We start from the raw sequence: 26,380 nt of genomic DNA on the forward strand, positions 1-26,380 counted from the left end.
AAGGTGGGCACCCCCTCGGGGCAGGGCCCCCCTGGGGTTAGGGGCCCCCCCCCAGGGGCAGGGTCCCACCCGGGGAGGGCCCCGTGCCACTGTGGGGCCCCCGGCCGTGGGGTCCGGTCCCCTCCCTGTGGGGTTTGGGGGGGGCGGCAGTGGCTCAGCTCAGCCCGGCCGCCCCCCCCAGCAGTTTTGGGGGGCCGGGGCGCTGCTCAGCTCGGGCTTTCCTTCCGCGCCGCCTCCTGCTCGGGCGCGAGTCGACGAGGTCCCCTGTCCCCTCCCCGGGGCTGGCATCTCTCCGGGCCCCCCCCCCGGGTGCCCCGTGTCGCCTCTGGGGGCCCCCACGACTCCCCCAGGTCCCCTCCCCCAGGGCCGACGTTTCTCCAGGCACCCGCGTGGGTCCCCCGTGTCCCCTCCCCGGGGCCACTGTCTCTGCAGGCAACCGCATGTGTCCCCCCCGTGTCCCCTGTGTCCCGTCCCCCTCCCCGGGGACCGGCATCTCTGGGCAACCCCACGCGTTCGCCCCGGTCCCCCCCCCGTCCCGGCGTCTCCCCAGGCGCCTGCATGTGTCCCCCAGGTCCCCCGTGTCCCCCCCCCGGGACCAGAGTCTCTCCAGGTGACCGCGTGTGTGTCCCCCCCCCCACTCCGTGTCTCTCCAGGTCCCCCGTCCCCTCCCCAGGGGTGGCATCTCTCCGGGCGATGGCACGTGTCCCCTCCCTGCGCTGCCCAGCTGCCCCCCAGCCCCCCCCCCGGCAGAAAAGGGGGGGGGTCCCCTGTCTCTGTCCCCCCCCGGCCCGATGGGGACGTGGGCAGGGGGTGGCAGAGTTGAGCCCGTGTGTGGCCCCCGCCCCCACTGGGGCTGGGACCCCCCCACGGGGTTAAAGGCCAAACCTCCCCTAAGGAGCGGTTCCTCCTCGTTAGCCCCCTCCTTCGTTAGCCCCCACTGGGGTCTGTCCTCGGGGGTGGGGGGGGACACGTGTTATCCCCGGGGGGGGGGCGGACAGGGACACCCTGGGAGCAGCCAAAATGGGTTGATTTGGGGAGGGGGGCGTGGGTTGGAAACCCACCTCTGCAGGGGGGGTCCAGGGTGGGGCGGGGGACACAGGGACCCCCCAGCCCCAGCTCTGCTCCCCCCCACCCCCCCCGCCTCCAGGGCTTTGCACCGGCTTTACTCCAAACCCTGAAGGGGGAAACTGAGGCACCGTGCGGTGGCTCCCTCCCCCCCCCCCCCGGTGCAGACTTGGCGGGGGGGGGGGCTGGGAGGGAACCCAGGCGTCCGCCCCCCCCCCGGCAGCCCCCCAACAGGTCTCCTGACGTTCGGTCAAGTGCCTTACCCGCTGCCCGGCCCCGGGCTCCGATCGCGTCTCCACTATCTCACCGCTCCGTGCCAAACCGCCCCGGCCCCCCCCCGCCGCCCCCGCCCCGGGGGGGGACACAGGGAACCCCCACACCCCTGCTCTCACGCCACCCCCACCCCAGACGCCTGGGTTCTCCCCCCATCCCTCCCCCTTTCCCCGTGCCTCAGTTCCCCTCCCCCCCCCCCGTGTGATGAGTTGCACCGGTCTCAGCCCTGCGAGGGGGTCCCCGCTGTGCCCCCCCAATCCCCCCGGGGGCACTGGGTGAGCCCAGCCCCCCGCTCTCCCCCCCCCCACGGGGTCGGCCTTTTTCGTTTTCCCCTTTTTTTCTTTTTTCCAACCCAAAAGCTGTACAGAAGAGGGGAGCGCGCGGCGGCGTCTCGGCAGCATGGACACCCCCCCCACCACCCCCGGGCTTGGCTCCCCCACCCCCCCCGCGCCCCCTCCCCACCCCCCCGGGGCCGCCAGTGTCTGTCCTGTGTTATGAAGTGCCAAGACGCCCGTTCCCGGTGCCCCCCCCGAAAGTCGCTGGAGAATTGCACATGAACTGCTGTACGGGAGCGGAGAGGGACTGCAGAAATGTTAATAATGATAAATAAAACACAGAGGTTTGTAACAGCCCCCGCCTCCCGCCTGCTGGGGGGGCTTGCACACGCGTGTGCACGGGGGGCACCCAAAGGCGCTGGGGGGGGGGGGCCGTGTGGGCTGCGGGGCGTGGGCGATGCCGGTGCTCGTGCAAGGCCCCGGCGCGCGCAGAGGCTGGTGCGCGTGCGGCGCGCGTGCGAGGCCTCGTGCTCGTGCAAGGCCAGTGCACGCGCGGGGCTGGGGCTGGAGCAATGCGCAGGGCTTGTGCAAGGGCCGGTGTTGGTGCAATACCTGGTGCGCGCACAGGGGTAGCGCATGTGCAATGCACAGGGCGCGTGCGAGGCCTCGTGCTCGTGCGAGGCCAGTGCGTGCGCGGGGCTCGTGCAAGGCCCGGTGCTCGTGCAAGGCCCGGTGCTTGTGCAATACCTGGTGCGCGTGCGGGGCTGGTGCTCGTGCAAAGCCACCTGCTCGTGCAAAGCCCGGTGCTCCTGTGCAGGGCCCAGTGTTGGTGCAATACCCGGTGCTCGTGCAAGGCCCCGTGTTCGTGCAAGGCCCCGTGTTCGTGCAAGGCCCGGTGCACACGCGGGTCCGGTGCTCGTGCAAGGCCCCGTGCTCGTGCAAGGCTCGTGCAAGGCCGCTGCACGCGCAGCCCCGGGAGCGGCACCCGCCTAGGTGCCGGAGGGGGCGGGGCTCTTCCTCCCGGCACGCCCCGCCCCTGCCCTTATTTGGGCAGCGGAAACGGCCCCCCCCGCGCGGCCCCGCCCCCTTCCCCTTCCTGTCGTCACGGGTCCCTTATATAGTCATGGAAACGGCGCGGGGTGACCTCACGGGGGCGGGGCGGCGCGCGGGAGGAGGCGGGGGGGTCTCCGTGTAACACCCCACCTCCCCCCGCGTGCTGCTCCGGGCACCCGGGGGGCGCAGGGACCCCCGACCCCATGGGGGCACAGGGACCCCCCCACTCTGGGGGGGCACAGGGACCCCCAGCTCTTGAGGGGGGGCACAGGGACCCCCTCACCGCGGGGGGGACGCAGGGACCCCGACCCCATGGGGGCAAAGGGACCCCCCCCACTCTGGGGGGGGCACAGGGACCCCCAGCTCTTGAGGGGAGGCACAGGGACTCCCTCACCGCGGGGGGGGCGCAGGCACCCCGACCCCATGGGGGCAAAGGGACCCCCCGACCCCATGGGGGCAAAGGGACCCCCCCACCCCACGGGGGCACAGGGAGCCCCTCAGCCCGGGGGGGGCACAGGGACCCCCCCATCCCGGCGGACAGAGCCCCCCACCCCCGACAGCGCTCCCCGCCCCGTTCCCCCCCCGCTCCCCCGCGGCATTTCCGCCCCCCGGCGCCACCGAGCCGGGCCGAGCCGCCCCGGGGCCGGATGCTGCGGCGGGGGGGGCCGGGGGCGGACCGGGGGAGCGCCGGTATAAGGGCCCCGCGCCGGGGGCGGCCCCGCCGCACTCCGCTGCCGGTGCCGCCATGGAGGAGGCGCAGCGGCTGCTGACCGTGTCGGTGTGGAAGCTCTACCGCTGCCGGCTGCAGCGCGGCGGCCTCCGCCTGCACCGGAGCCTCCAGCTCTCGCTGCTCGTCCGCGCCGCCCGGCACCGCTACCTGACCGCCCGCGCCGCCGCCGAGCCGGGCCCCGCCGCGGGGACGGCACCCGGGGACCCGCACCGGCACCCGCCCTGCCTACCGACCCCGCACCGGGGGGACCCCCCGAGCGCCCCGCCCGGGAGCCCCCGCAGCGCCCAGGACCGGGGGGACCCACCGACCCCGGACCCCCGCAGCGCCCAGGACCGGGGGAACCCACCGACCCCGGCCCCCCGCAGCGCCCAGGACCGGGGGAACCCACCGACCCCGGACCCCCGCAGCGCCCAGGACCGGGGGAACCCACCGACCCCGGACCCCCGCAGCGCGCAGGACCGGCGGGACCCCCCCGGCCGACCGACCCTGGACCCCCGCAGCGCCCAGGACCGGGGGAACCCACCGACCCCGGACCCCCGCAGCGCCCAGGACCGGGGGAACCCACCGACCCCGGACCCCCGCAGCGCGCAGGACCGGCGGGACCCCCCCGGCCGACCGACCCTGGACCCCCGCAGCGCCCAGGACCCCGCGAACCGGGACCACCCGCAGGACTCCCCGAGCCGGTACCGCGACCCGCCGAGCGCCCCGAGGCTGCCGCCCCCCAGCGCCCCCCCCGCCGCGCCGCCGCCGCCTGAGCCCCGGCCCCCCGCCGCCACCCGGCCCCCCGGAGCTCCCCCGGCGGCCCGGGCCGGGCGCAAGCGGCGGAGCAGCGGCTCGCCCGGGCCTGGGCCGGTGCCGGTACCGAGCAAACGGGCGCGGCTGGAGGCGGAGGAGCCGCCGCTCGCCCCGGGGCCGCCCGGCCGCTGCTCGGGGCCGCCCGCCGCCGCCTTCGGCTTCCTGGTCCGCGCCGTCGGGGCGTGCTGAGCCCCCGGAGACCCCCCGGGCACACGGAGACCCCCCGGGACACGGGGGGGGGGGCACCGAGACCCCCCCCCGGGACACACGGAACCGGTACGGTGGGGGGACGCGGGTACAACCCCACCGGGACACACGGACTCGCGGGGCCCCCGGTGGGCCCCCCCCGGTGACTCCCCCCCCGCCGTGATGGACTCCTGTGGATCAGCGGTTGTGTCGTGCTGGGGGGGCTCCAGGCCGGCCCTGCCCCCCCTCGGCTCCCCTCTCCAATTTTGTTTAATTATTATTTTGTTAATGAAATAAAAGTGGGTTTTGTGCAGCTGCTGCCGTGGGGTGTCGGGGGGGGGGATCGGGGGAGGGGGACGCTCTGTGTCCCCGTGACACCAACCTCGGGGGCCCCTCCCTCAATTTGGGGGGCAAAGGGGTTTCTGGGGGGGGGGTGTCGGGGTGTTTCTATCCTGGGCTTGGCCCAAACTTTAGGGGGAAACGTTCTTCTTTGGGGAAGGGGGGTTTCCGGGGGGCCGTGGGCCGCTCGTCCCCCCCCCCCCCCCCCGCCTCTCCCTGCCTCAGTTTCCCCCGGGGCCCGGGGGGGGATATCCAGCACCTGCCCCGGGGGCGGGGGGGCCCCAACCCCGCGGGGAGCGGTCCCGGGCGGGGGAACTCCCCCGGTTCCGGGAAGCTCCACGTGCTGCCCACGCAGGGGTTGAGCCGGGGGGGGGAGAGAGGGCGGGCGCCCGGATGCCTGGGTCCCCCGGGGGGGGGGGGGGTGGCGGCCCGCGTTCCCGCTTAGCGCGACCCCCCGCCGCGCATCCCCGCGACACCGGGCCTCGGGGGTGCAGGGCCCGGCCGTGGGTGCGTGGGCTCGCCTGGCCCGGTTCCGCCCCCCGCGCCACGACGGGCCCAAACCGGCTGCCCCGGTCCCGCCGGGGGACCCCGCCCGGGGCGCGGGGACCGGGATGCTGCTGGCTCCGGGGGGGGCCGGCGTCCCTCCCCGTCTCCCCCCCCCTCCCCGCGCCGTGTCCTCCCTCCCACGGTGCCCCGGGCGGGGCCGCGCCGTTTCCTGGCTCCGCCGCTTCCTCGTTCCTGGGCGGCGGGGGAGGGGGCGGGCGCCGGCACGGCGGGGTCCCCCGGGGGCCGGGGGGTGCGGTGAGGGGGGCGCCGAGCTGCCCCGGGATCCCCCCGGTGCCCCCGTCGGGGCCCGATCCCGGGAAGGAGCGAGAAGGGCTCGATCCAAAATTCCTCTTTTTTTTAATGGTTTCGTTGGTTCGGGGGGTTCGGGGGGTTTTGTCTTTTTTGTTGTTGTTTTTGTTGGTTTTTTTTTTCTTTTTTATCTTTATTTCTGGTTTCGGTAACTCGGTTCATGCAATGGCGGCAGCCCCGGCCCCGCCGCCTCCGTGCCTCGGGCGGGGGGGGGTCCGGCGGCGCCGGTTCCCGGTTCCCGGTGCCGGTGCCCGCCCCGGGCTCCGCTGCCCGCTGCCCGCGGCCCGTTCCCGCCCCGGCGGCTCCTCCGGGCCCGGGGCGCCGCGCCCGTGCGGGGCCGGGGGGGGGGTCCCGGGGCCGCCCCCCGCGGCGGCGGCGGCTCCTCCAGATGATAAAACTCATCCATAGCCCCGGGAGCGGGCGGGGGGGGGCGGTGGCGTCCGCCCTCCCCGCCGCGGTATGTCGCGGCGCCGGTCGCGACGGCGCTCTGTCGCAATAGGTCGTCGGAGGCGCCGCTAGCAGCAGTCATCGTCCGTCTCGCTGTAGGGGTCGCGGAGGCCGGGCCGCCCCTTCCCGGCGCCGTGTCCCGGGTAGTAGCCGTTGGGCAGCCGCCGGCCGGGCCGGGGGGGCGACGGGCCCGGGCCGCCCCCGCCGCCGGGCCGGGGGCCCCGGGGGCCGCGTCCGTCGAGCGGCGGCTCCGGGTCGCGGGGCCCGCGGGGGGCGTCGGTCCAGCGGGCGGCGGGGCGGGCGGCGCGGGGCGAGGCGGGGGCGGCGGCGGGCGGCGGCGGGCGGCGGGGCCCGCGGGCGGGGGGCGGCGCGGCGGGCGGGGGGCGGCGGGCGGCGGGGGAGTAGGAGACGTGCGGCCGCGGCGTGGCGGGGGTCGGCGGGAGCTGGCGGCGGGCGCGGCGGGGCGTGCTGGTCCCCGAGGTGGAGAGCACCGGGCTGCCGCTCACCGAACTACTGCCCTACAGCAACACCGAGACACCGGGGATCACGGCGGGGGGAGGGCGGGGGCACGGACACGCGGGGGCGTGGACACGGGGGGGCACAGGGGACACGGGGGAAGGGACACGGGGGGGACACGGGCGGCACAGGGGACACAGGGGACAGGACACGGGGGGGCACAGGGGACACGGACACGCGGGGGTGTGGACACGGGGGGGCACAAGAGAAGGGGCGCGGGGTGAACATGAGGGACACAGACATGGGGGGACACGGGGGACACGGGAAGGGGCACGGGGGTGGACACGGGGGAGCGTGGAGATGGGGGACACGGGAAAAGACACGGGGGTGGACACGGGGGACAGACATGGGGAGGACACGAGGGACACGGACATGGGGGACACGGGAAAGGACATGGGGCGTGGACACGGACACAGCGACAGCACGAGGGACACAGGGAAAGAGATGAGGTGCGGACACGGGGGACACGGACACGGAGGGGCATGGATAGGAAGGGATTGGGACCAGGGACATGGACACAGGGGAAGGACATGGGGAGTACGGACACGGGACAGACACGGGAGAGTGGCCGTGGGTGGGGGGGACACAGGGGACACGGACAACGGGGACACGGGGGGACGGACACAGGATCACAGGTATGGGGGGGTCAGGGGACATGGGGGGGTCACGGACACGGGATCACAGGTATGGGGGGGTGACGGACATGAGGGGACGCAGCCATGGGTTTGGGGGACACGGACACAAGCAGAGACATAGGGGGACATTGGGGGGGGTCACAGCCACGGGGGGGGTCACAGCCACGGGCCATGCAGACACGGGGGGGCCCAGGCGGGGAGGGGGGGGGGAGGAGAAAAAACAAAAGAGAGAGCAGAGGGGAAGAGAAGTGAGAAGAGGCGGGGGGGGCGGGGGGGCCGGGGTGGCTGGAGGCGGCTGCGGGCTGGGGGGGGCCGGGGGGTGCAGGGGTGCAGGGGGGGGGCGGAGGGGGGCAAGGGGAAGGGATGTGGGGGGCTGCCGGGTCCCCCTAAAGCCACTCGCAAGGCAAAAGAAATCAAAGCTCTGGGGGGGGAGGTCGGGGGGGGGTTGGGGTTCAGCCGGGAGAGGTGGGGGGAGCGGGGGCTGGAGAAGTTTGGAAGAGTCGGCCCAGGGGTGGGGGGGACCCTGCACCCCAAACTGTGACCTGGGGGACCTGGGGTTTGGGGACCGTGCACCCCAATCTGGGAGCTGCGGGGTGGGGAACCATGCCAATCTGTTACCTGGGGGGGTCCTGGGGTGGGGGGGCCCGTGAACCCCAAGCCGTTACCTGCAGGGACCTGGGGTTCGGGGTCTGGGCACCCCCGTCTGGGACCAGTGGGGACCACGCACCCTGATCCTGGATTGTGGGGACACGGCAAGGACCATGCACCCCGATCCGGGGCTGCGGGGACGGTGCACCCCAGTGCCTGGCCAGAGGGTGCAGGGGCCCCCAGTTCACCCCAGTTCTGGGTCCGTGCACCCCAGTCTGAGGGGGTGAGGACCCCAGCACCTGTCCCGGGGTGCAGGGCCATGTACCCCAGTGCCATCACCCTGGCAGGGCTGTGTGACCCAAGCTGGCAGGGCTGGAGGGGGCCTGTGCACCCCAAACCTCAGTGTAGGGTCCATGCCCCCCCACCCAGGACTAATGGGGTGCCCCCAAACCTGGCTGGAAGGGCTGGGGCCCCTGATGCAGTTAGTGCAGCCATGCACCCCAAAGCAGGGCTTTGAGGGGGGTCCCTGCACCCCAACCCTGAGTATGTGGGGCCGTGCACCCCAGTGCAGGGCTCTGGGGGGGTCCCTGCACCCCAACTCTGGGCACGTGGGGCCGTGCACCCCGGTGCAGGGCTCTGGGTGGGTCCCTGCACCCCAGCCCTGGGCACGTGGGGCCGTGCACCCCAATGCAGGGCTCTGGGGGAGTCCCTGCACCCCAACTCTGGGCATGTGGGGCTGTGCATCCCAGAGCAGGGCTCTGTGGGGGGTCCCTGCACCCCAATCCTCGGCACATGGGGCCGTGCATCCCAGAGCAGGGCTCTGGGGGAGTCCCTGCACCCCAACTCTGGGCTGAGGGGAGCTCAGTGCTCCTGCTCCTGCCCCATCCGGAGGCACGTCCCCTCCAGGGCTAAGGGGCTGGAGATGGGGGGGGTCACCCCGAAACAGCCCGGGGCAGCAGAAGGGCTCCTCTGGGGGCCACGTCCCCACGCCGGGGGTGCGTGGGCGGGGGCGCAGCTTCGTTCCAAACTTTCCAGCATGGCTGGGGGGGTCGCTGGAGCCTGGGGGGGGGCCGGAGCAGATGGTGGGGGGCCCCGAACCTCTTACCTGGGCCACCCCTCGCCGTGACAGCGCAGCCAAAGCACAGCGATGGGGAAACAGAGAGGAGAATCAAGGCAGGCCCCCCCAAAAGCAGCTGGGGGCACCGGGCAGGGGCCAAGCGAGGTGGCTCTGTGCGGGCAGGGACGGGCGGGGGGGGCCAAGAGCGGAAAGGGGGTGGGGGGGCATCTGGAGGGGTTGAAGCATCGCCGCGGCCAACCACCCCCCCCTTGCACCCCCAGATCCCCCCAAGGGGTGGCCCCATGTCCCCCCCTCCATTGCTCTCCTTCTGGGTGCTGCCCCTCCTGGGGGGGGGGTCTGGACCCCCAAGGTGGGGTGCTGGAGGGGGGGGCTCTGCTGGTGTAACTGGGATCCTGGATGCCACCAGTATAAACTGGAGTGGGCAGAATGGATGGGGGGGCAGGACTCCCCACATCACCCAAGCGGCCGCGGACCCTGGGGGGGGTCCCAATACCCCCCCCCGGCAGCCTGGCCAGCGCCGGTGGGTGGGGGGTGTGCGGGGGTCGGCGGGGGGTGTCTGTAGTTGAACCCCAAGCCAGAGGCTGCTGGGGACCCAGCCTGGGGGGGGGGAGGCAGCCCTTGCCTCCCCTGATGGGTGGGGGGGTCCCCGTGCCCCCCCCGGTGCCTAGAGGCGGAGGGGGGAGCGGAGGGTGGCACCCACCTGCCGGGGGGCCGCGTGCTCCCGGCCCTCGCTGGGGGAGCGGGACCAGCGGCGGTCGCGGGAGCGGGGCCGCCCGTAGTCGTGCCGCTCGGGGGGGCAGCGGTCCTTGTCCCCGGGGCCGTGGTGGTGGTGGTGGTGGTGGTGGTGGTGCCGGTGCTTGCGGTCCTTGGCGCGGCCCCGCTCCGGGTCCCGCTCCTTGGGCGGGAGGTCGCCCGACTGCGTCGTGACGCTGAGGTCCGTGCCCAGCCCTGCGGGAGACGGGGGGGCGATGGGGGGGTGCACGGGGGGGCAGCTGGGGCGGGAGGAGGTGGGGAGCCGGTGGAGGAGATGGGGTGGCCCAGGGGACACCCAAGGTGGAAGGATGTGGGGACCTGGTGGAGATGGGGGGACATGGGGCGCAGGAGATGGGGACGTGGTGGCAGAGATGGGGTGGCCCAGGGGACGTGGGGTGCAGGAGATGGGGCCCCAGTGGCAGAGATGGGGTGGCCCAGGGGACAAGAGGACACCCAGGGCAGCAGAAGAGGGGGTGGCCTTGAGGACACCTGGGTCAGGAGATGAAGGGGACCCACCAGAAGGACAGGGTGGCCTTGGGGACGCCTGGGGCGGGAGGAGACGATGTGACCCACGGGACGCCCGGGCGGGAGGCGCGGGGTGCCCCAGGGGAGGGCGGAGGTGGGGGGACGGCGGGGTCCCACCTGTGTCCACGTCGGTGTAGCGGCCGAGGGAGCGCTCCGAGGTGCGGTGGCTCCGTTCCCGCCGGCGCTGGTGGTGCCGCTGGCCGTCCTCGGGGATGACGCGCTCCAGCGAGTAGTCGTCCAGGCGGATGCCCCGGGCGCGCGGGTGGCCCAGCATGGAGGCCGAGCGCTTCATGGGGCTGGCGTCCGAGATGGTCTGCGGGCGAGAGCAGAGCGGGGACGGTCCGGGGGAGCCCGGGGGGCTGGGGGGGGCTCGAGGGAAGAGTTACCTGCGTGTGCTGGCCCATCTGCATCTCTTCATCCCTCCCTCCATCCCTCCATCCCGCCATCCCTCCCTCCCTCCCTCCCTCCATCGCTCCATCCATCCCTCCATCTGCCTGTCCATCCATCTGTCCATCCATCTCTCCATCCATCCATCCATCCATCCATCTGTCCATCCATCCATCCGTCCGTCCGTCCGTCCGTCCATCCATCCATCCATCCATCCGCCTGTCCATCCACCCCTCCGTCCATGTCTCCCTCCCTCCATCCCTCCACCCACTTGTCCATCATCCATCCCTCCATCCCTCCCTCCATCTCTCCATCCATCCATCCATACATCTGCCTGTCCATCCCTCCCTCCCTCCATCCACTTGTCCATCGTCCATCCCTCCATCCCTCCCTCCATCTCTCCATCCATCCATACATCTGCCTGTCCATCCCTCCCTCCCTCCATCCACTTGTCCATCGTCCATCCCTCCATCCCTCCCTCCATCTCTCCATCCATCCATACATCTGCCTGTCCATCCCTCCCTCCCTCCATCCACTTGTCCATCATCCATCCCTCCATCCCTCCCTCCATCTCTCCATCCATCCATACATCTGCCTGTCCATCCCTCCCTCCCTCCATCCACTTGTCCATCGTCCATCCATCCATCCCTCCCTGCCTCCCTCCCTCTCCTGGCCCCCCCATCCCTCCCTCCCTGCCTCCCTCCGTCTGTACGTCCCAGCCTCCCTCCCTGCCCCCCTCCCTCTCCTGGCCCCCCCATCCCTCGGCCGTAGCCCCCCGGCTCCGTCCCTCCGGCCCGGCTCCCCTCTTGCCGCAGACGCAGGCTCTGCTCCGGCAGCCGGGGCCGGTGTCCCCCCACCTCCCGCTGGAGCCGTCCCCGCAGCCACCGGGGCCGTGCCCTGCTGGGCCACCCGCTGTCCCCACGGCCCCTAGCCCGGGCGGGTGCCGACCCTCTGTGCTCCCTGCTGGGGGTCCCCCGGGGGGCTGGGAGGGACACGACCCCCGCCACTGTGTCCCCTCGGCCCTGGGGACGGACACGCTCCGGTGCAGCATCTCGGCCCCCTGGGACAGCCCCCCCGCTGCTCTAACCATTGAGCTGCGCCGCCGCTGCCGGGGACCCCTGAGCGTCACCGGCCACCGGAGGGGACAGGGGGTGGGGACAGGGGGACAGGGACGGGGACAGAGGGACAAGGACACTGCTCCTCGCTGGCCATGCTGGTGCTGGAACCCAGGGCGAGGAGGGTCCAGGTGGCCCGAGGTGGCCCTGGGGATGGGAGACGGAGGGGAGGGACAGGAGGGGGACACGGGGGGGAGGGGGACAGGGACGGGGACTGGATGGACAGACAGACGGGGAAGAGTCAGGAGACGGCCGGTGAGCGGGTGCCCCCGGACAGGACAGGGAGACCGGGAGGGAGGGACAGAGGACGGAGGGACAGAGGACAGAGGGACAGAGGATGGAGGGACAGAAGGAGGGAGGGACAGAGGACGGAGGGACAGAGGGACGGAGGGACAGAGGACGGAGGGACAGAGGACGGAGGGACAGAGGGTGGAGGGACAGAGGATGGAGGGACAGAGGGACGGAGGGACAGAGGACGGAGGGACAGAGGATGGAGGGACAGAGGGACGGAGGGACAGAGGACGGAGGGACAGAGGACGGAGGGACAGAGGGACGGAGGGACAGAGGACGGAGGGACAGAAGGATGGAGGGACAGAGGGACGGAGGGACAGAGGATGGAGGGACAGAGGGACGGAGGGACAGAGGATGGAGGGACAGAGGACGGAGGGACAGAAGGATGGAGGGACAGAGGACGGAGGGACAGAGGGACGGAGGGACAGAGGACGGAGGGACAGAGGGACGGAGGGACAGAGGACGGAGGGACAGAGGACGGAGGGATGAATAAAGGCTGGGCAGAGGGACAGATGGTGCAATGGAAAGGTGGAGGGAAGGAGGGAGGGATGGAGGGATGGAGGGATGGAGGGATGGAGGGATGCAGGGAGGGAAGCAGGGAGGGATGCAGGGAGGGATGCAGGGAGGGATGCAGGGATGCAAGGATGCAGGGATGCAGGGAGGGAAGCAGGGAGGGACGGAGGGAGCGATGCAGCAGTGAAAGGAGAGCGATGAAGACCGGGAGTTGGTGGGACAGAGATGGCTGGAGCGGGGGACAGCGAGATAAGAGCAATGAGGGAGGGAGGGAGGGAGGGAATGAGGGAGTGATGGAGGAGGGAGGGAGGGAGGAAGGGAGGGAATAATGGAGGGAGGGAGGGAGGGAATAATGGAGGGACGGAGGGAGGGAATGAGGGATGGAGGGACGGAGGGAGGGAATGATGGAGGGAGTGATGGAGGGAGGGAATGATGGAGGGAGTGATGGAGGGATGGAGGGAGGGAATGAGGGAGGGAGGGAGGGAGGGAGGGAATGATGGAGGGAGTGATGGAGGGAGGGAATGAGGGAGGGAGGGAGGGAGGGAATGATGGAGGGAGGGAGGGAGGGAATGAGGGATGGAGGGACGGAGGGAGGGAATGATGGAGGGACGGAGAGAGGGAAGGATGGAGGGAGGGAATGAGGGATGGAGGGATGGAGGGAGGGAATGAGGGAGGGAGGGAGGGAGGGAATGATGGAGGGATGGAGGGAGGGAATGAGGGATGGAGGGATGGAGGGAGGGGATGAGGGAGGGAGGGAGGGAATGATGGAGGGACGGAGGGAGGGAATGAGGGATGGAGGGACGGAGGGAGGGAAGGATGGAGGGACGGAGGGAGGGAATGATGGATGGAGGGAGGGAGGGAAGGGTGGAGGGAGGAGGCAGAGGGCGGGGCGGCTGCACGGGGCGGGGGCCGGGGCCGGAGCAGGCGGGGCGGGGGGCTCTGGCGGGGCCTGGCGGTACCTACACTGAGGTTATTCCCTCGGGGTCGGACCTTCCTCCTCTGCTAGAGCCAGCCCAGGCGGTGCCCGCAGAGCCGGGAGAGAGAGAGAGACCAGAGTAAACACGGGGCCAGCGGGGACGGGGGCCGGCGGCGGGGGGCGGCCGGGGCAGAGCGGGAGCGGGGTCACCCCGCGCGGAGCCAAGCGCCGGCCGGGCGAGCAGCAGCAATGAGCAGAGCAGCCAGAGCGTCCCTGTCCCCAGCTCCGTCCCTGTCCCCGGCCCCAGCCCCGGGCATGCGGAGGGGGGAGACACCCCCAAAGCCGGCGGCGCCCGCTGGCACAGAGGACGTCAATCCACGTCGGGGGGGACCGGGGTGGCCAGGGTCCCCCACTTCGCGGCTGCAGGGGGGGGCCGTGCGCCTGCGCCGGAACAGGCTTAACTCTGCGCTGGAGCGGATGCGGGAGCGTCCCCGCTCGGGGACCGGTGGCCACTCGGCTGCCCCACGGCCGTGGCTCTGACCCGACTTCACCCCCCCCAGCCCCCTGCCCGCTGCCGCCATGCTCATGCCCCCCCCAAAGCCCCTGGCCCAGCAGCTGCAGCCATTTGGGGGGGGGGACCCGGGACACCGCTCGTGCCATCGGGCGCAGCAGCAGGGTCACGTCCCACGGGGACCACAGGGCCCTCGGCCACCACAGCGCGGACCAGGCGTCCCGGCCCCCCAAAGCCACCCGCGCCCCCCATTAAAGCATCAGTGGCCATGGCAGCGTGAGGGGGGGCTGCAGGGGGGCGATGGGGTCGTGCTGCCGAGCCTGGGTGCCCCGGGGGGACAGGGATGGCCGTGCCGGTGCAGCACCCCGGAAGGGGTCCCCTCACCTGGTTTTCGGCGGGGAGCCGCGGCATGGAGGCGGCGCGGCCGTGCCCCTCCATGGGCAGGTAGTCGCTGTCGGAGTAGCCGTCCTTCGCCATCTCGCGCATCTCCACCAACTGGGGGGGACGGGGGCGTCAGCGGGGGAAACTGAGGCACGGGGGGGGCGGGTGGCACCGAAACGGTCCCCCCCCCCCAGGCACAGCGGGGTGCCATGCAGAGTTTGGACGTGCAGGTGGGGACATGGGGACCCCCTGGGGACACGGGGGATGGATGGACATGGGGGAGATGGGGCTCAGGGGACCCCCGGGGACACAGGGGTCGGAGGGACATGGGGCCGGCCGGGGCTCGGGGGACCCCCAGGTGGCGCAGCCCCTCACCTGGGAGTTGGGGCGGCTGTTGGGGACGTCCTCGGGGTGTCCCCGCTCGGGGCTCCAGGTCCCCGTTTTCTGGAACATCTCCTGGGCGCGCTGGGTGACCCAGGACTGACTCTCCTTCAGGCCCCCGTCGCGTGCGGCCCTGGGGGGGCACAGGCGGCTCAGCCCCCTCCCGGCTGCCCTGCGCCGGGCAGGGGCAGGATGGGGCCCGCGGCACTTACAGCCCCGCGCCCGGCTCGGCCGTGGGCACCGCGTCTGGCCCCGGGGTCCCCTCCTGCGTGGGGGACGGCGGCTCCATGCGCTGGAACATCAGCGGCGTCCGGTTCTGCGGAGACACGAGAGCGGCTGGGAAGGCGGCGGGGACACGGGGACACGGGGAGGGGACGGAGCTGGGACAGTTGGAGATGGGGATGGGGACACTGGAGAGACATGGGAAGGGGACAGAGCTGGGATGGGGACACAGGAGGGACTTGGGAAGGGGACAGAGCTGGGATGGGGACACTGGAGGGATGCTTGGGGGTGGGATGGGGACACCGGAGGGACGTGGGAAGGGGACAAGAGTGGGATGGGGACACTGGAGGGATGCTTGGGGATGGGATGGGGACATGGGGATGGGATGGGGACACGGGAGGGACTTGGGAAGGGGACAAGAGTGGGATGGGGATGTGGGAGGTGGCAGAGGAGAGGATGGGGCTGGGGTGGGACCCTGGAGGGACACGGGGAGGGGACGGAGCTGGGCTGGGGGACAGCGCAGGGCTGCGGGGAGGGGACGGGGTTGGGGTCCCCACCTGCTCCTCCCGCATGGCCTGCAGCTTCTTGGCTTTGCTCTGCCGGTAGTACTCCATGATCATCATCGCGGCGTAGATCTTCCCCACCGTCAGGTCGGTGGCTGTGGGCGCAGAGGGTGAGGGGGGGCGGGGATGGGGTCGGGGCCGGGGATGGGGCCGGGGACGGTCCCTTACACTTGTGGGGGGTGACGAGAAGGTCCAGGTTTTTGGGGGAGAGGTTGGGCCAGATGGCGATCATCTCCTTGCGGAGCTCCGCGTCCATCTGCTGCTTGTCGGCTCCCCCTGCGGAGAGAGGGCTGAGCACCCCGTCCCCTCAGGGACCACCCGTCCCTGTCCCCCCAGGGGACCCCCTGCCACCCCCTCCCCTCCCCTAACCCATGGGGACCTCCCTGTCCGTCCCCCCCAGGGACACTTCTGCCCTGCCACTGCCCCATGTTCCCTGTCCCCCTTGGACTCCCTGATGTCCCCCCGTCCCCCCTTTTCCCCCATTCCCCAGGGACCTCCACGCCTGGGCTCCCAGCTCGTGCCCCCTCCACCCCCAGGGACCCTGTCCCTGTCCTTGTCACCTAAGGGACCCCCTGTCCCCCTGCCCCTAGGCTTCCTGTCCCCCCAGGGCCCGGGCCACATTCCCTCAGGTCTTCATCCCCAAATCTCCAGGACCCCTGTACCCCCAGAGTCCCCATCCTTGTTCCCATCCCTCCAGCATCCCCGTACCCCCCAAACCCCCGTCCTCGTCCCCATCCCTCCAGGATCCCCGCACCCCCCAAACCCCCGTCCTCGTCCCCATCCCTCCAGCATCCCTGTACCCCCCAAACCCCCGTCCTCGTCCCCATCCCTCCAGGATCCCCGCACCCCCCAAACCCCCGTCCTCGTCCCCATCCCTCCAGCATCCCCGTACCCCCCAAACCCCCGTCCTCGTCCCCATCCCTCCAGGATCCCCGCACCCCCAAACCCCCGTCCTCGTCCCCATCCCTCCAGGATCCCCGTACCCCCCAAACCCCCGTCCTTGTCCCCATCCCTCCAGCATCCCCGTACCCCCCAAACCCCCGTCCTCGTCCCCATCCCTCCAGGATCCTGGTCCCCAGGGACCTGGCACCCAACCCCTCAGGGTCCCCGTCCCCCCCAGGCTGCCGAGCCCGCCGAGTCCCCACCCCCGTCCCCTCGAGGACCCCGCTCCCCCTCCCGCCGGGGTCCCGGCCCCCCCAGCCGCGTCCCCCCTTGCCTTTGGCGATCTTGATGTCGAGGGCGGTGCGGATCAGGGCCATGAGGGTGGAGTTGAAGTGCACGGTGTTGTCGTCGGCCACCGGCAGGTCCATGCGGAGCAGCCGCTGCGGGGCCGAGCAGAGCGGGGGGCGTCAGCCGCGGCCCCCTCCCACCGCGCCCGGGGGCTGGCGAGAAGGCGGGGGCCACCCCGCAGCCGCCGGGGAAACTGAGGCACGCACCCCGCCGCCCTCCCCGAACCCCCCACCTTGGCCCCCCGCCTTCTCCCCAGGCCACGGCCCCCGGACCCCCGCAAGACGCCCGGGGTGGGGGGCGCGGCACGGCCAAGCGGGACCCCGGCGTCGCAGCGCATGCAGCGGGCAGCGCATGCAGCGGGGAGGGGGCCGACTCGTTCCCGGCTCCGCTGTGGGCATGGGGGGGCGGCCGGGGGCTTCTCTGGGTGCAAACCAGCATCCTCGGGGTGGGGGGGTCCGGGGAGACGTGCCTGGGCTGGGGGTGGGCGGAGAAGCGATGAGTTTGCCAGGCCTCAGCCCCACGGTGCCCCGCGCCCTCCCCAGCTCCCAGTGCCAAGCGGGTGGCGGAAGGTCCCCCCCAAAAAGGGCAGTGACCCCCCCCCATGCAGCCCCGGGGGGGGGATTTGGGGTGCAGAGCAGCAGGGCAGAGAGCGAGCAATGCCAATGGGGAAACTGAGGCATAGAGATGCGGGGTCCCCCCCCCCGGTGCCCGGGTCCCCCCCGCGCCCCACGATGCAGCTCCCGAGCACCCGTAGCCCCCACGGCTGGGGGGGCACGGGCCGTGCAGCAGCCGGGGGGGCCGGGGGGGGCCGGGGGGACCCACTGCCAGGAAAGGAGGCGGCGGGCGGAGGTGGGATGGAGAGAGGGGAGTGGGGGGGGCTGCAGGGACGGGGGGTCGGGGGAAAGGGGGCGAGGGTGATCCCCGGGGGGGGCCGAGCAGGGGCTCCTCTGGGCAGGCAGAGTGAGCCCGGGGGGGTCCCTAAAAATGGGCTGCTCTGGGCGAAGCGGCCTCGAGCCCATAGGGGACCCCCAATACGGGGGGGGCTGGCCGAACCCCAGGGGGGTCCCCAAGAGGGGCTTCTGGGGGGTTGGCCGAGTCCCAGAGGGGACCCCAAATAGGGGCTCCTTGGGGGGCTGGTCGAGCCCCAGGGAGGACCCCAAATAGGGGCTCCTTGGGGGGCTGGTCGAGCCCCAGAGAGGACCCCAAATAGGGGCTCCTGGGGGGGCTGGCTGAGCCCTATGGGGGACCCCAAATAGGAGTTTCTGGGGGGGGCTGGCTGAGCCCCAGGCGGGACCCCAAATAGGGCCTCCTGGGGGGGCTGGCCAAGCCCCACAAGGGACCCCAAATAGGGGCTCCTGGGGGGGCTGGCTGAGCCCCACAGGTGACCCCAAAAAGGAGTTTCGGGGGGGGCTGGCTGAGCCCCAGGCGGGACCCCAAAAAGGAGTTTCGGGGGGGGCTGGCTGAGCCCCAGGGGGGACCCCAAATAGGAGTTTCTGGGGGGGCTGGCCGAGCCCCAGGGGGGACCCCAAATAGGGGCTTCTGGGGGGGCTGGCCAAGCCCCAGGGGGGACCCCAAATAGGGGCTTCTGGCGAGGCTGGCTGAGCCCCACAAGGGACCCCAAATAGGGGCTCCTGGGGGGGCTGGCCGAGCCCCAGGGGGGACCCCAAACAGGGGCTCCTGGGGGGGCTGGCTGAGCCCCAGGGGGGTCCCCAATAGGGGCTCCTGGGGGGGCTGGCTGAGCCCCACAGGGGACCCCAAATAGGGGCTCCTTGGGAGCTGGCCAAGCCCTATGGGGGACCCCAAATAGGGGCTCCTTGGGGGGGCTGGCTGAGCCCCAGGGGGGTCCCCAATAGGGGCTCCTTGGGGGCTGGCTGAGCCCCAGGGGGGTCCCCAGTAGGGGCTCCTGGGGGGGCTGGCTGAGCCCCAGGGGGGTCCCCAGTAGGGGCTCCTGGGGGGTCCGGCCCCGAGCCTCCAGCCCCGGCGGGCAGGGCGGTGGCGGGGGGCACACGCTCCTCGGGCGGCGGATCTTACCCAGCCCGTCCTGGGGGACGCGCGGAGGCTCAGCGGGGCCGGCGGCCGCCGCGCCGGTCAGGGCTCGCCGCAGGAGGAGAAATACAACAAAAAAACCAACAAAAAAAACCAAAAACCAAAACCAAAAAGATAAAAAAAAAAAAAAAGAGGCCGAGAAGCATCGGCCGGGCTGAGTCGGTGCCGCCGCTGGGAACCGGCACGGCTTGGGGGGCTTCGCTTTGGTGGGAAGAGTTATTCTACCTTATAAGCAACACGGGGTGGGCATTTCTTGCCTAAACCCAGGGGCGGGGACATATGTCTCAGCATTTCATACATGTCCATGAAAGTCAGCCGGCCCCTGGGAGCGGAGAGAACAAGAAGGAAGAGACATCGGACAGAAAAAGGACAAAAAAGAGGCGAGAGAGACAGAGAGACGCGGAGAAAGAAAAAAATAAAAAGAAACCCAATAAGGCAAAAAAAACCAAACCAAAAAAAAAAAACAGAACAAAAAAAGAGGTTTAAACCCGGCCGGCCGCAGCCCGGGGCCCCGCGGAGGAGGAGGAGGAGGAGGGGAGGAAGGCGACGGCCGGTGCCCATGCAGCCCCGCGGCGCTGGGAGTGGGGGGGGGGGGTCCGGCCGCGCCGGCCGGGGGCCGCGGGGCGCAGCAAGCAGAGCTGGGCGGGACGGGGTGGGGGGGCTCCATGCGGCGCGCCGGGGGCTGGGGCCGGCCCGGGGGTGCGGGACGTGTCTGTGTATATATATATATATAGATATCATATATATATCCGAGAAACCAGAAGCAACATTCATTCCGTTGATGCTCAGCAGGTTTTTAGTGTAAGTCAAACCTTGCAAGCAACCCTATGAGGGCATTTCTTGCCTAAGCCCAATGGGGGAGATATTACGCGTAATAAACTGTACATATCCTTATAATGAATGCGGCCACTGCAAGAAGAATACAGGGGGGTTAGTGCGGACGCCGGAGACACGCGGGACCGCGGACGCGCCGAGGGGCCGGGGAAACTGAGGCACGGACCCAGGGGCAGGGGGGGAGGAGGGGGCTGGGGGTAAGGCACCCCCCCCCGCCACTGTGTTAGGCCGGGTTTGTCGCCGCTTGGCTGCGATGGGGATTGGGGGGGTGCAGGGGGGTTGCGGGGAGAGTTGGAGCCCCCCCCCGCCGGCTCCATCCTTGCTGATCCCAGTATGGACCAGTCCAGCCCAGTACAGGGCACTGAGGACCTGGCAGAGCATCACAGGACACCCCGAGAGAAGCCAGGGAGCCCCCAGGGCATCACGGGGGACCCTGGGACACAGCAGAGACCCCCCCGGGACATAGTGGGGACCCTCCAGCACCCGGTGGGACCCCCAGGGACCCCCTGGGTCCGGCCGAGGCCCTTTGCGCTGCGCTGGGGGCCGGGGGGGGGCAAGAGGGAGAAATCCGGCGGCCGAGCACCTACAATCGAGAGAGGACAGGTTAACGGGCACCGCGTTGGGGGGCCGGGCCCCCCCCCGGCTCTGCGGGGACGGCGGACCTGGGGGACACCCCCTCGGCGGGGACAGCCCCGGGGGACACTTCCCCGGGGGGGCACCAGGGCCGCTGGCCCCAGGGGACCCGGGGGGGGTCCTGGGCACTCGCTGGCCCCCCCGGACCCCGCTGCGTGGCTCGGGGCGGGGGGGGACACGCTCCGGCCAGCCAAGCCCCCGGGAGCTGCTGCGCCCCGGCGCTGAGAGGGGACCCCGACATCTGGGGTTCCCCCACCCCACCCCGCCCCGGGGGGGTCCTTACCAGGCGGCGGGGTCGTACTCAGCCCAGACGCGGACGTACTCGTCCAGGTGGTGGGGGCCCAGGATGGAGGAGTCACGCGTCAGGTACTCGAAGTTGTCCATGATGACGGCGACGAAGAGGTTCAGCATCTGGGGGGGGACAGGGACAGGTCCAGGGGGACAGGATGGATCCGGGGGACAGGGACAGGTCCAGGGGGACAGGATGGATCCGGGGGACAGGGACAGGTCCAGGGGGACAGGATGGATCCGGGGGGACAGGGACAGGTCCTGGGGGACAGGGACAGGTCCAGGGGGACAGGATGGATCCGGGGGACAGGGACAGGTCCAGGGGGGACAGGGACAGGTCCTGGGGGGACAGGATGGATCCGGGGGGACAGGGACAGGTCCTGGGGGACAGGATGGATCCAGGGGGACAGGGACAGGTCCAGGGGGACAGGATGGATCCGGGGGGACAGGGACAGGTCCTGGGGGACAGGATGGATCCAGGGGGACAGGGACAGGTCCTGGGGGGACAGGATGGATCCAGGGGACAGGGACAGGTCCTGGGGGACAGGATGGATCCAGGGGGACAGGGACAGGTCCTGGGGGACAGGATGGATCCAGGGGGACAGGGACAAGTCCAGGGGGACAGGATGGATCCGGGGGACAGGGACAGGTCCAGGGGGACAGGGACAGATCCAGGGACAGGGAAAAGTCCCAGAGGAGAAGGACAAACCCCAGGGAACAGGACCAATGGCGGGGGGGGGGCCGGTCTGGGGTCCCCCTGCGCCCCCCGGGGCTCACCAGGAAGGAGCAGAGGAAGATGAAGGAGACGAAGTAGAAGTAGGCGAACTCGTTGCCGCACTCGTCCTCTTTGATGCCGGAGTTCTGGTCGCAGGGTTTCCCGCTGAGGCAGGACAGCATGATCTCGTGCCAGGCCTCCCCCGTGGCGCTCCTGCGGCAGAGGGGGGGACGCCGCTGGGTGACCCCGGCCGGGGGGGGGGACACGCCGGTGCGGCTGCGGGTACCCCCACCGGCACCGGGACCGTGCCGGGGAGACTCACCGGAAAAGGAGCATCAGGGCCTGGAAGAAGGTGCGGAAATTGTTGTGCTGGGTGATGGCCGACTCGTCATCCTCCTCCTCGATGCCGATGTTGCCGAAGACCTGGGGGGGGGGCCGTGATGGCTCAGGGGGGGCAGGGGGCCGGGGCGAGGGGCCGGGGGGACCCGGCCGGGGGCTCTCACCTGCATCCCGATGATGGCGTAGATGAAGAAGAGCATGGCGATGAGCAGGCAGACGTAGGGCAGAGCCTGGGGGCAGAGCGGGGCCGGTCACGCCGTGCCGGGGCTGGATGCGACCCCCGGGGTTCGGGGAGGGGGGATGCGGGTTTTGGGGGGGGCACCTTGAAGGACTGGACGAAGGTCCAGAGCAGGATGCGGATGGTGTAGCCCTGGCGCAGCAGCTTGATGAGCCGCGCCGCCCGGAAGAGCCGCAGGAAGCTGAGGTTGATGAAGTTGTTCTGGGGGGGACACGAGGGGTGAGCGGGGGCGAGCGGGACCCGGCACCGGGGCCGCGGGGGCCGCGGCGGCTCCCACCTACCCCGAACTCCGTCACCAGGATGTCCGTGATGCTGCCCAGGACCGTGACGAAGTCAAAGATGTTCCAGGCGTCGCGGAAGTAATTCTGCGAAGGGAAGGGGACGAGGGACGCAGGGCAGCGGCGCCGCCGGCGTGCCGGCTCCGGGACCCACGGTTACCCCGGCGCCGGCTCCCGGGACCCACGGTTACCCCTGCGCCGGCTCCGGGGATCCCACGGTTACCCCTGTGCCAGCTCCCCAGATCCTGCGGTTACCCCAGCGCCGGCTCCCGGGATCCCACAGTTACCCCAGCGCCGGCTCCCGGGATCCCACAGTTACCCCAGAGCCGGCTCCCGGGATCCCACAGTTACCCCGGCGCCGGCTCCCGGGATCCCACAGTTACCCCGGCACCGGCTCCCGGGATCCCACAGTTACCCCAGCGCCGGCTCCCGGGATCCCACAGTTACCCCTGTGCCGGCTCCCGGGATCCCACAGTTACCCTTGCGCCGGCTCCCGGGATCCCACAGTTACCCCTGCGCTGGCTCCCGGGATCCCACAGTTACCCCTGCGCCGGCTCCCGGGATCCCACAGTTACCCCTGCGCCGGCTCCTGGGATCCCACAGTTACCCCTGCGCTGGCTCCCGGGATCCCATGGTTACCCCGGCACCGGCTCCCGGGATCCCACAGTTACCCCTGCGCCGGCTCCTGGGATCCCACAGTTACCCCGGCGCCGGCTCCCGGGATCCCACAGTTACCCCTGCGCTGGCTCCCGGGATCCCATGGTTACCCCGGCACCGGCTCCCGGGATCCCACAGTTACCCCTGTGCCAGCTCCCGGGATCCCACGGTTACCCCTGCGCCGGCTCCCGGGATCCCACAGTTACCCCTGTGCCAGCTCCCGGGACCCTGCCGGTGCGGCGCGGGGTGCCCGGTGGCAGGTCCCGAGGGTCCCCCCGGGCCCCCCGGGCCCCCGGCCCCGGCCGGCGGTGGCACGTACCAGCACGCCGAAGGCCATGATCTTCAGGAGACACTCGAGGGAGAAGAGGGAGGTGAAGACGTTGTTGAACATCTTCAGCACGTTCTCGTAGGCGTCCGAAGCGTCGTAGAACTGGGGGGACAGCGCGGAGGATGGGGACGGGGGCAGGGACAGCTCCCGGGGGACAGGGGTGCATCCCGGGGGTAGGATGGATCCCGGGGGACAGGGACAGATCCAGTAGGATGGATCCATGGGGACAGCACAGGTCCTGGGGGGACAGGATGGATCCAGGGGGACAGGGGCAGATCCAGGGATAGGATGGATCCAGGGAGACAGGGACAGGTCCAGTAGGATGGATCCAGGGGGACAGCACAGGTCCTGGGGGGACAGGGATGGATCCAGGGGGACAGGGACAGATCCAGTAGGATGGATCCAGGGGGACAGGGACAGGTCCTGGGGGGACGGGGATGGATCCGGGGGACAGGGACAGGTCCAGGGATAGGATGGATCCAGGGAGACCAGGACAGGTTTAGGGGGACAGGGACAGGTCCTGGGGGGACAGGGATGGATCCAGGGGGACAGGGACAGATCCAGTAGGATGGATCCAGGGGGACCAGAACAGGTCCAGGGGGACGGCACAGGTCCTGGAGGGACAGGATGGATCTGGGGGGACCAGGACAGGTTTAGGGGGACAGGGACAGGTCCTGGGGGACAGGGTGGATCCAGGGGGACAGGGGCAGATCCAGTAGGATGGATCCAGGGGGACCAGAACAGGTCCAGGGGGACGGCACAGGTCCTGGAGGGACAGGATGGATCCAGGGAGACCAGGACAGGTTTAGGGGGACAGGGACAGGTCCTGGGGGGACAGGATGGATCCAGGGGGACAGGGGCAGATCCAGGGATAGGATGGATCCAGGGGGACAGGGACAGGTCCTGGGGGGACGGGGATGGATCCGGGGGACAGGGACAGGTCCAGGGATAGGATGGATCTGGGGGGACCAGGACAGGTTTAGGGGGACAGGGACAGGTCCTGGGGGACAGGGTGGATCCAGGGGGACAGGGACAGATCCAGGGATAGGATGGATCCAGGGGGACAGCACAGGTCCTGGGGGGACAGGGACCGGTCCGGGGGACAGGGAAAAGTCCCAGGAGAGAAGGACAAACCCCAGGGGACAGGAGCAAGGGGACACACGTGGGTCCCAGGGGCTGAGGACACCCCCCGAGGGACAGGGATGGGCCAGAGCCAGAGGGGCTCCCCAGGACCCCCAGCCCCTCCCCGCTGACCTTCATCATGAGGATGATGGTGTTGAGGGCGATCATGGCCATGATGGTGTACTCGAAGGGCGGCGACACCACGAACTGCCACATGCGGTACTGGAAGCTCTGCCGGTTCTGCGGCATGTGCCGCGTCAGGGGCTTGGCGCTGATGGCAAAGTCGATGCAGGCTCTCTGCGGGGGGGGGACAGGGTGGGCGTCACCGACCCCCGACCCAGCCGGGGGCTCCCCGAAAGGTGTGGGTGGGGGTTCCGGAGGCGGCACCTCGTTCTTCTCCAGGCTGTACTCCTCCATCATCTTGTCCCCCTGCTCCTGGAAGGTGATGATGATCAAGGCCACGAAGATGTTGACGAAGAAGAAGGGGAAGACCACGAAGTAGACCACGTAGAAGATGGACATCTCCATGCGGTAGCCGGGGCTCGGCCCCTGGTTCTCGTAGGTGGCATCCACCGAGTGCTTGAGGACCCTGCGGCGGGACGAGGGCAGGGACGGGGTGGGGGTCCCGGTGTCCCCGGCCCCGCATCCCCCCCACCAGGTCCCCGCGCCCTTACTGCGGCCATCCCTCGCCGGTGGAGACGGTGAAGAGGGTGAGCAGCGCCCAGAGGACGTTGTCGTAGTGAAACTCGTACTTCTTCCACTCCCGCTTCTGCGCCTTCACCTCGTTGTCCTTCTCGTAGACGAGGTATTCCCCCCTGGGAGGGGAGGGGGCGGTGGGACGGGGCGGGGGGGCGGCGGACCCCCGCCCGGCCGGGCCGTACCTGCAGTCCTTCTCGAACTCCTTGGACTCGTCGGTGCAGTAAAAGAACTTGCCCTTGAAGAGCTGGACGGCCACCACGGCGAAGATGAACATGAAGAGCATGTAGACGATGAGGATGTTGAGGACGTTCTTCAGGGAGTTCACCACGCAGTCGAAGACGGCCTGGGGACGGGGACGGGGAGGGGGTCAGCGCCGGCCGGGACCCCCCTTGCCCCCCCCCCCCCCCCCCTCGCCCACCTTGAGCTTGGGCAGCCTCTTGATGGTCTTCAGGGGCCGGAGGACACGGAGGACGCGGAGGGACTTGATGGTGTTGATGTCCTTCCCCTTGCTGCTGCCGCTGCGGGGGGCACGGGGAGACGTGGGGCCCCCGGCGCGGCGGCTCGGGGCACCCCGCCATCCCGGCAGGACGGCGGGCGGTTCCGTCCCCTCCTCTCCCCGGCGGTGACGGTCCCCTCCCCCGCCACGCGGGGCTGGAGGCTGAGACCCCCCCCACTCATCACACGCCTGAGCTTCCCCCGTCCCTGAGGCTGCTTTTGGGGGGGGGATGCGGAGGGTGGGGGGGTGGGGGGAGCGAGGCGCGACCATGAGCACGAGGAGAGCACGAGGACGGAGACGGGCGGGAGACGAAGGCAGAAAGACTTTTACCGTGAGCTGCTCCTGCGGCCGGTGGCAGAGGAAGGGGAGAGACAAGGCACGGTGAGAGCCCGGCCCCCGCCCCGCGCCCGCGCCCCCCGGCCCCGCCGGCCGCTTCCCAGCGCGAGGCTGGGGGAGCCACGGGGGGATCCCGGCCTCCCGGGGGGTCCGCAGGCTCTGCTCCGGGTTCACTCACCCGTTCCCGGGGGGTGCTCGCCCCTTGCTTTGAGGATGCTCAAATACTCAGGGAACGCTCGTCCTTTCCTTGGGGGACGCTCAATGACTCGGGGGACGCTCAGGCTTTATTTGGGGGACGCTCAGTCGCTGGGGGGGTGCTCAGCCTTTATTTGGGGGACGCTCAATTCCTTGGGGGATGCTCAGCCTTTATTTGGGGGATGCTCAATTCCCTGGGGGATGCTCAGCCTTTATTTGGGGGACGCTCAGTTCCCTGGGGGACGCTCAGCCTTTATTTGGGGGACGCTCAATCACTTGGGGGATGCTCAGCCTTTATTTGGGGGACGCTCAATTCCCTGGGGGATGCTCAGCCTTTATTTGGGGGATGCTCAATTCCCTGGGGGGTGCTCAGCCTTTATTTGGGGGATGCTCAATTCCCTGGGGGGTGCTCAGCCTTTATTTGGGGGACGCTCAATCACTTGGGGGACGCTCAGCCTTTATTTGGGGGACGCTCAATTCCCTGGGGGATGCTCAGCCTTTATTTGGGGGACTCTCAATCACTTGGGGGATGCTCACCCTTTTTTGGGGGGGA

The 26,380-nt window shown here is 70.8% G+C and overlaps 2 protein-coding genes across 2 annotated transcripts in view; one reads left to right on the top strand and one right to left on the bottom strand.

Moving 5' to 3' along the window:
* The first annotated feature begins 3,408 nt into the window (after positions 1 to 3,408).
* On the top strand, positions 3,409 to 4,690 carry IER2 (immediate early response 2). The gene has a single exon (XM_075134070.1). The coding sequence runs from the start codon at positions 3,412 to 3,414 to the stop codon at positions 4,378 to 4,380; it is 969 nt and encodes a 322-aa protein (XP_074990171.1). The 5' UTR covers positions 3,409 to 3,411; the 3' UTR covers positions 4,381 to 4,690.
* A 1,759-nt stretch (positions 4,691 to 6,449) lies between these two features.
* The window catches only part of CACNA1A (calcium voltage-gated channel subunit alpha1 A), a 40,681-nt gene continuing 20,750 nt past the window's right edge, over positions 6,450 to 26,380 (bottom strand). The window contains exons 25-47 of the mRNA XM_075134321.1: positions 25,219 to 25,318; positions 24,983 to 25,143; positions 24,776 to 24,916; positions 24,489 to 24,690; positions 24,234 to 24,398; positions 22,971 to 23,081; positions 21,998 to 22,081; positions 21,801 to 21,917; positions 21,643 to 21,708; positions 21,462 to 21,562; positions 21,202 to 21,352; positions 20,420 to 20,547; positions 19,482 to 19,578; positions 16,610 to 16,715; positions 15,562 to 15,669; positions 15,388 to 15,488; positions 14,821 to 14,924; positions 14,603 to 14,741; positions 14,231 to 14,341; positions 13,383 to 13,418; positions 10,231 to 10,426; positions 9,536 to 9,783; positions 6,450 to 6,531 (exon numbers count right to left, since the gene is read on the bottom strand). Of these exons, the coding sequence (XP_074990422.1) occupies positions 6,529 to 6,531; positions 9,536 to 9,783; positions 10,231 to 10,426; positions 13,383 to 13,418; positions 14,231 to 14,341; positions 14,603 to 14,741; positions 14,821 to 14,924; positions 15,388 to 15,488; positions 15,562 to 15,669; positions 16,610 to 16,715; positions 19,482 to 19,578; positions 20,420 to 20,547; positions 21,202 to 21,352; positions 21,462 to 21,562; positions 21,643 to 21,708; positions 21,801 to 21,917; positions 21,998 to 22,081; positions 22,971 to 23,081; positions 24,234 to 24,398; positions 24,489 to 24,690; positions 24,776 to 24,916; positions 24,983 to 25,143; positions 25,219 to 25,318 (2,776 nt within the window). The 3' untranslated portion in view covers positions 6,450 to 6,528. The remainder of the gene's footprint in view (positions 6,532 to 9,535; positions 9,784 to 10,230; positions 10,427 to 13,382; positions 13,419 to 14,230; positions 14,342 to 14,602; positions 14,742 to 14,820; positions 14,925 to 15,387; positions 15,489 to 15,561; positions 15,670 to 16,609; positions 16,716 to 19,481; positions 19,579 to 20,419; positions 20,548 to 21,201; positions 21,353 to 21,461; positions 21,563 to 21,642; positions 21,709 to 21,800; positions 21,918 to 21,997; positions 22,082 to 22,970; positions 23,082 to 24,233; positions 24,399 to 24,488; positions 24,691 to 24,775; positions 24,917 to 24,982; positions 25,144 to 25,218; positions 25,319 to 26,380) is intronic.

This window comes from Calonectris borealis, chromosome 31 (genome assembly GCF_964195595.1).
Source record: "Calonectris borealis chromosome 31, bCalBor7.hap1.2, whole genome shotgun sequence".
NCBI classification, from domain to species: domain Eukaryota; kingdom Metazoa; phylum Chordata; class Aves; order Procellariiformes; family Procellariidae; genus Calonectris; species Calonectris borealis.

Bases quoted from the DNA above. Each gene is read 5' to 3' on its own strand.
- IER2 (XM_075134070.1), top strand. From the start codon at position 3,412: ATGGAGGAGGCGCAGCGGCTGCTGACCGTGTCGGTGTGGAAGCTCTAC.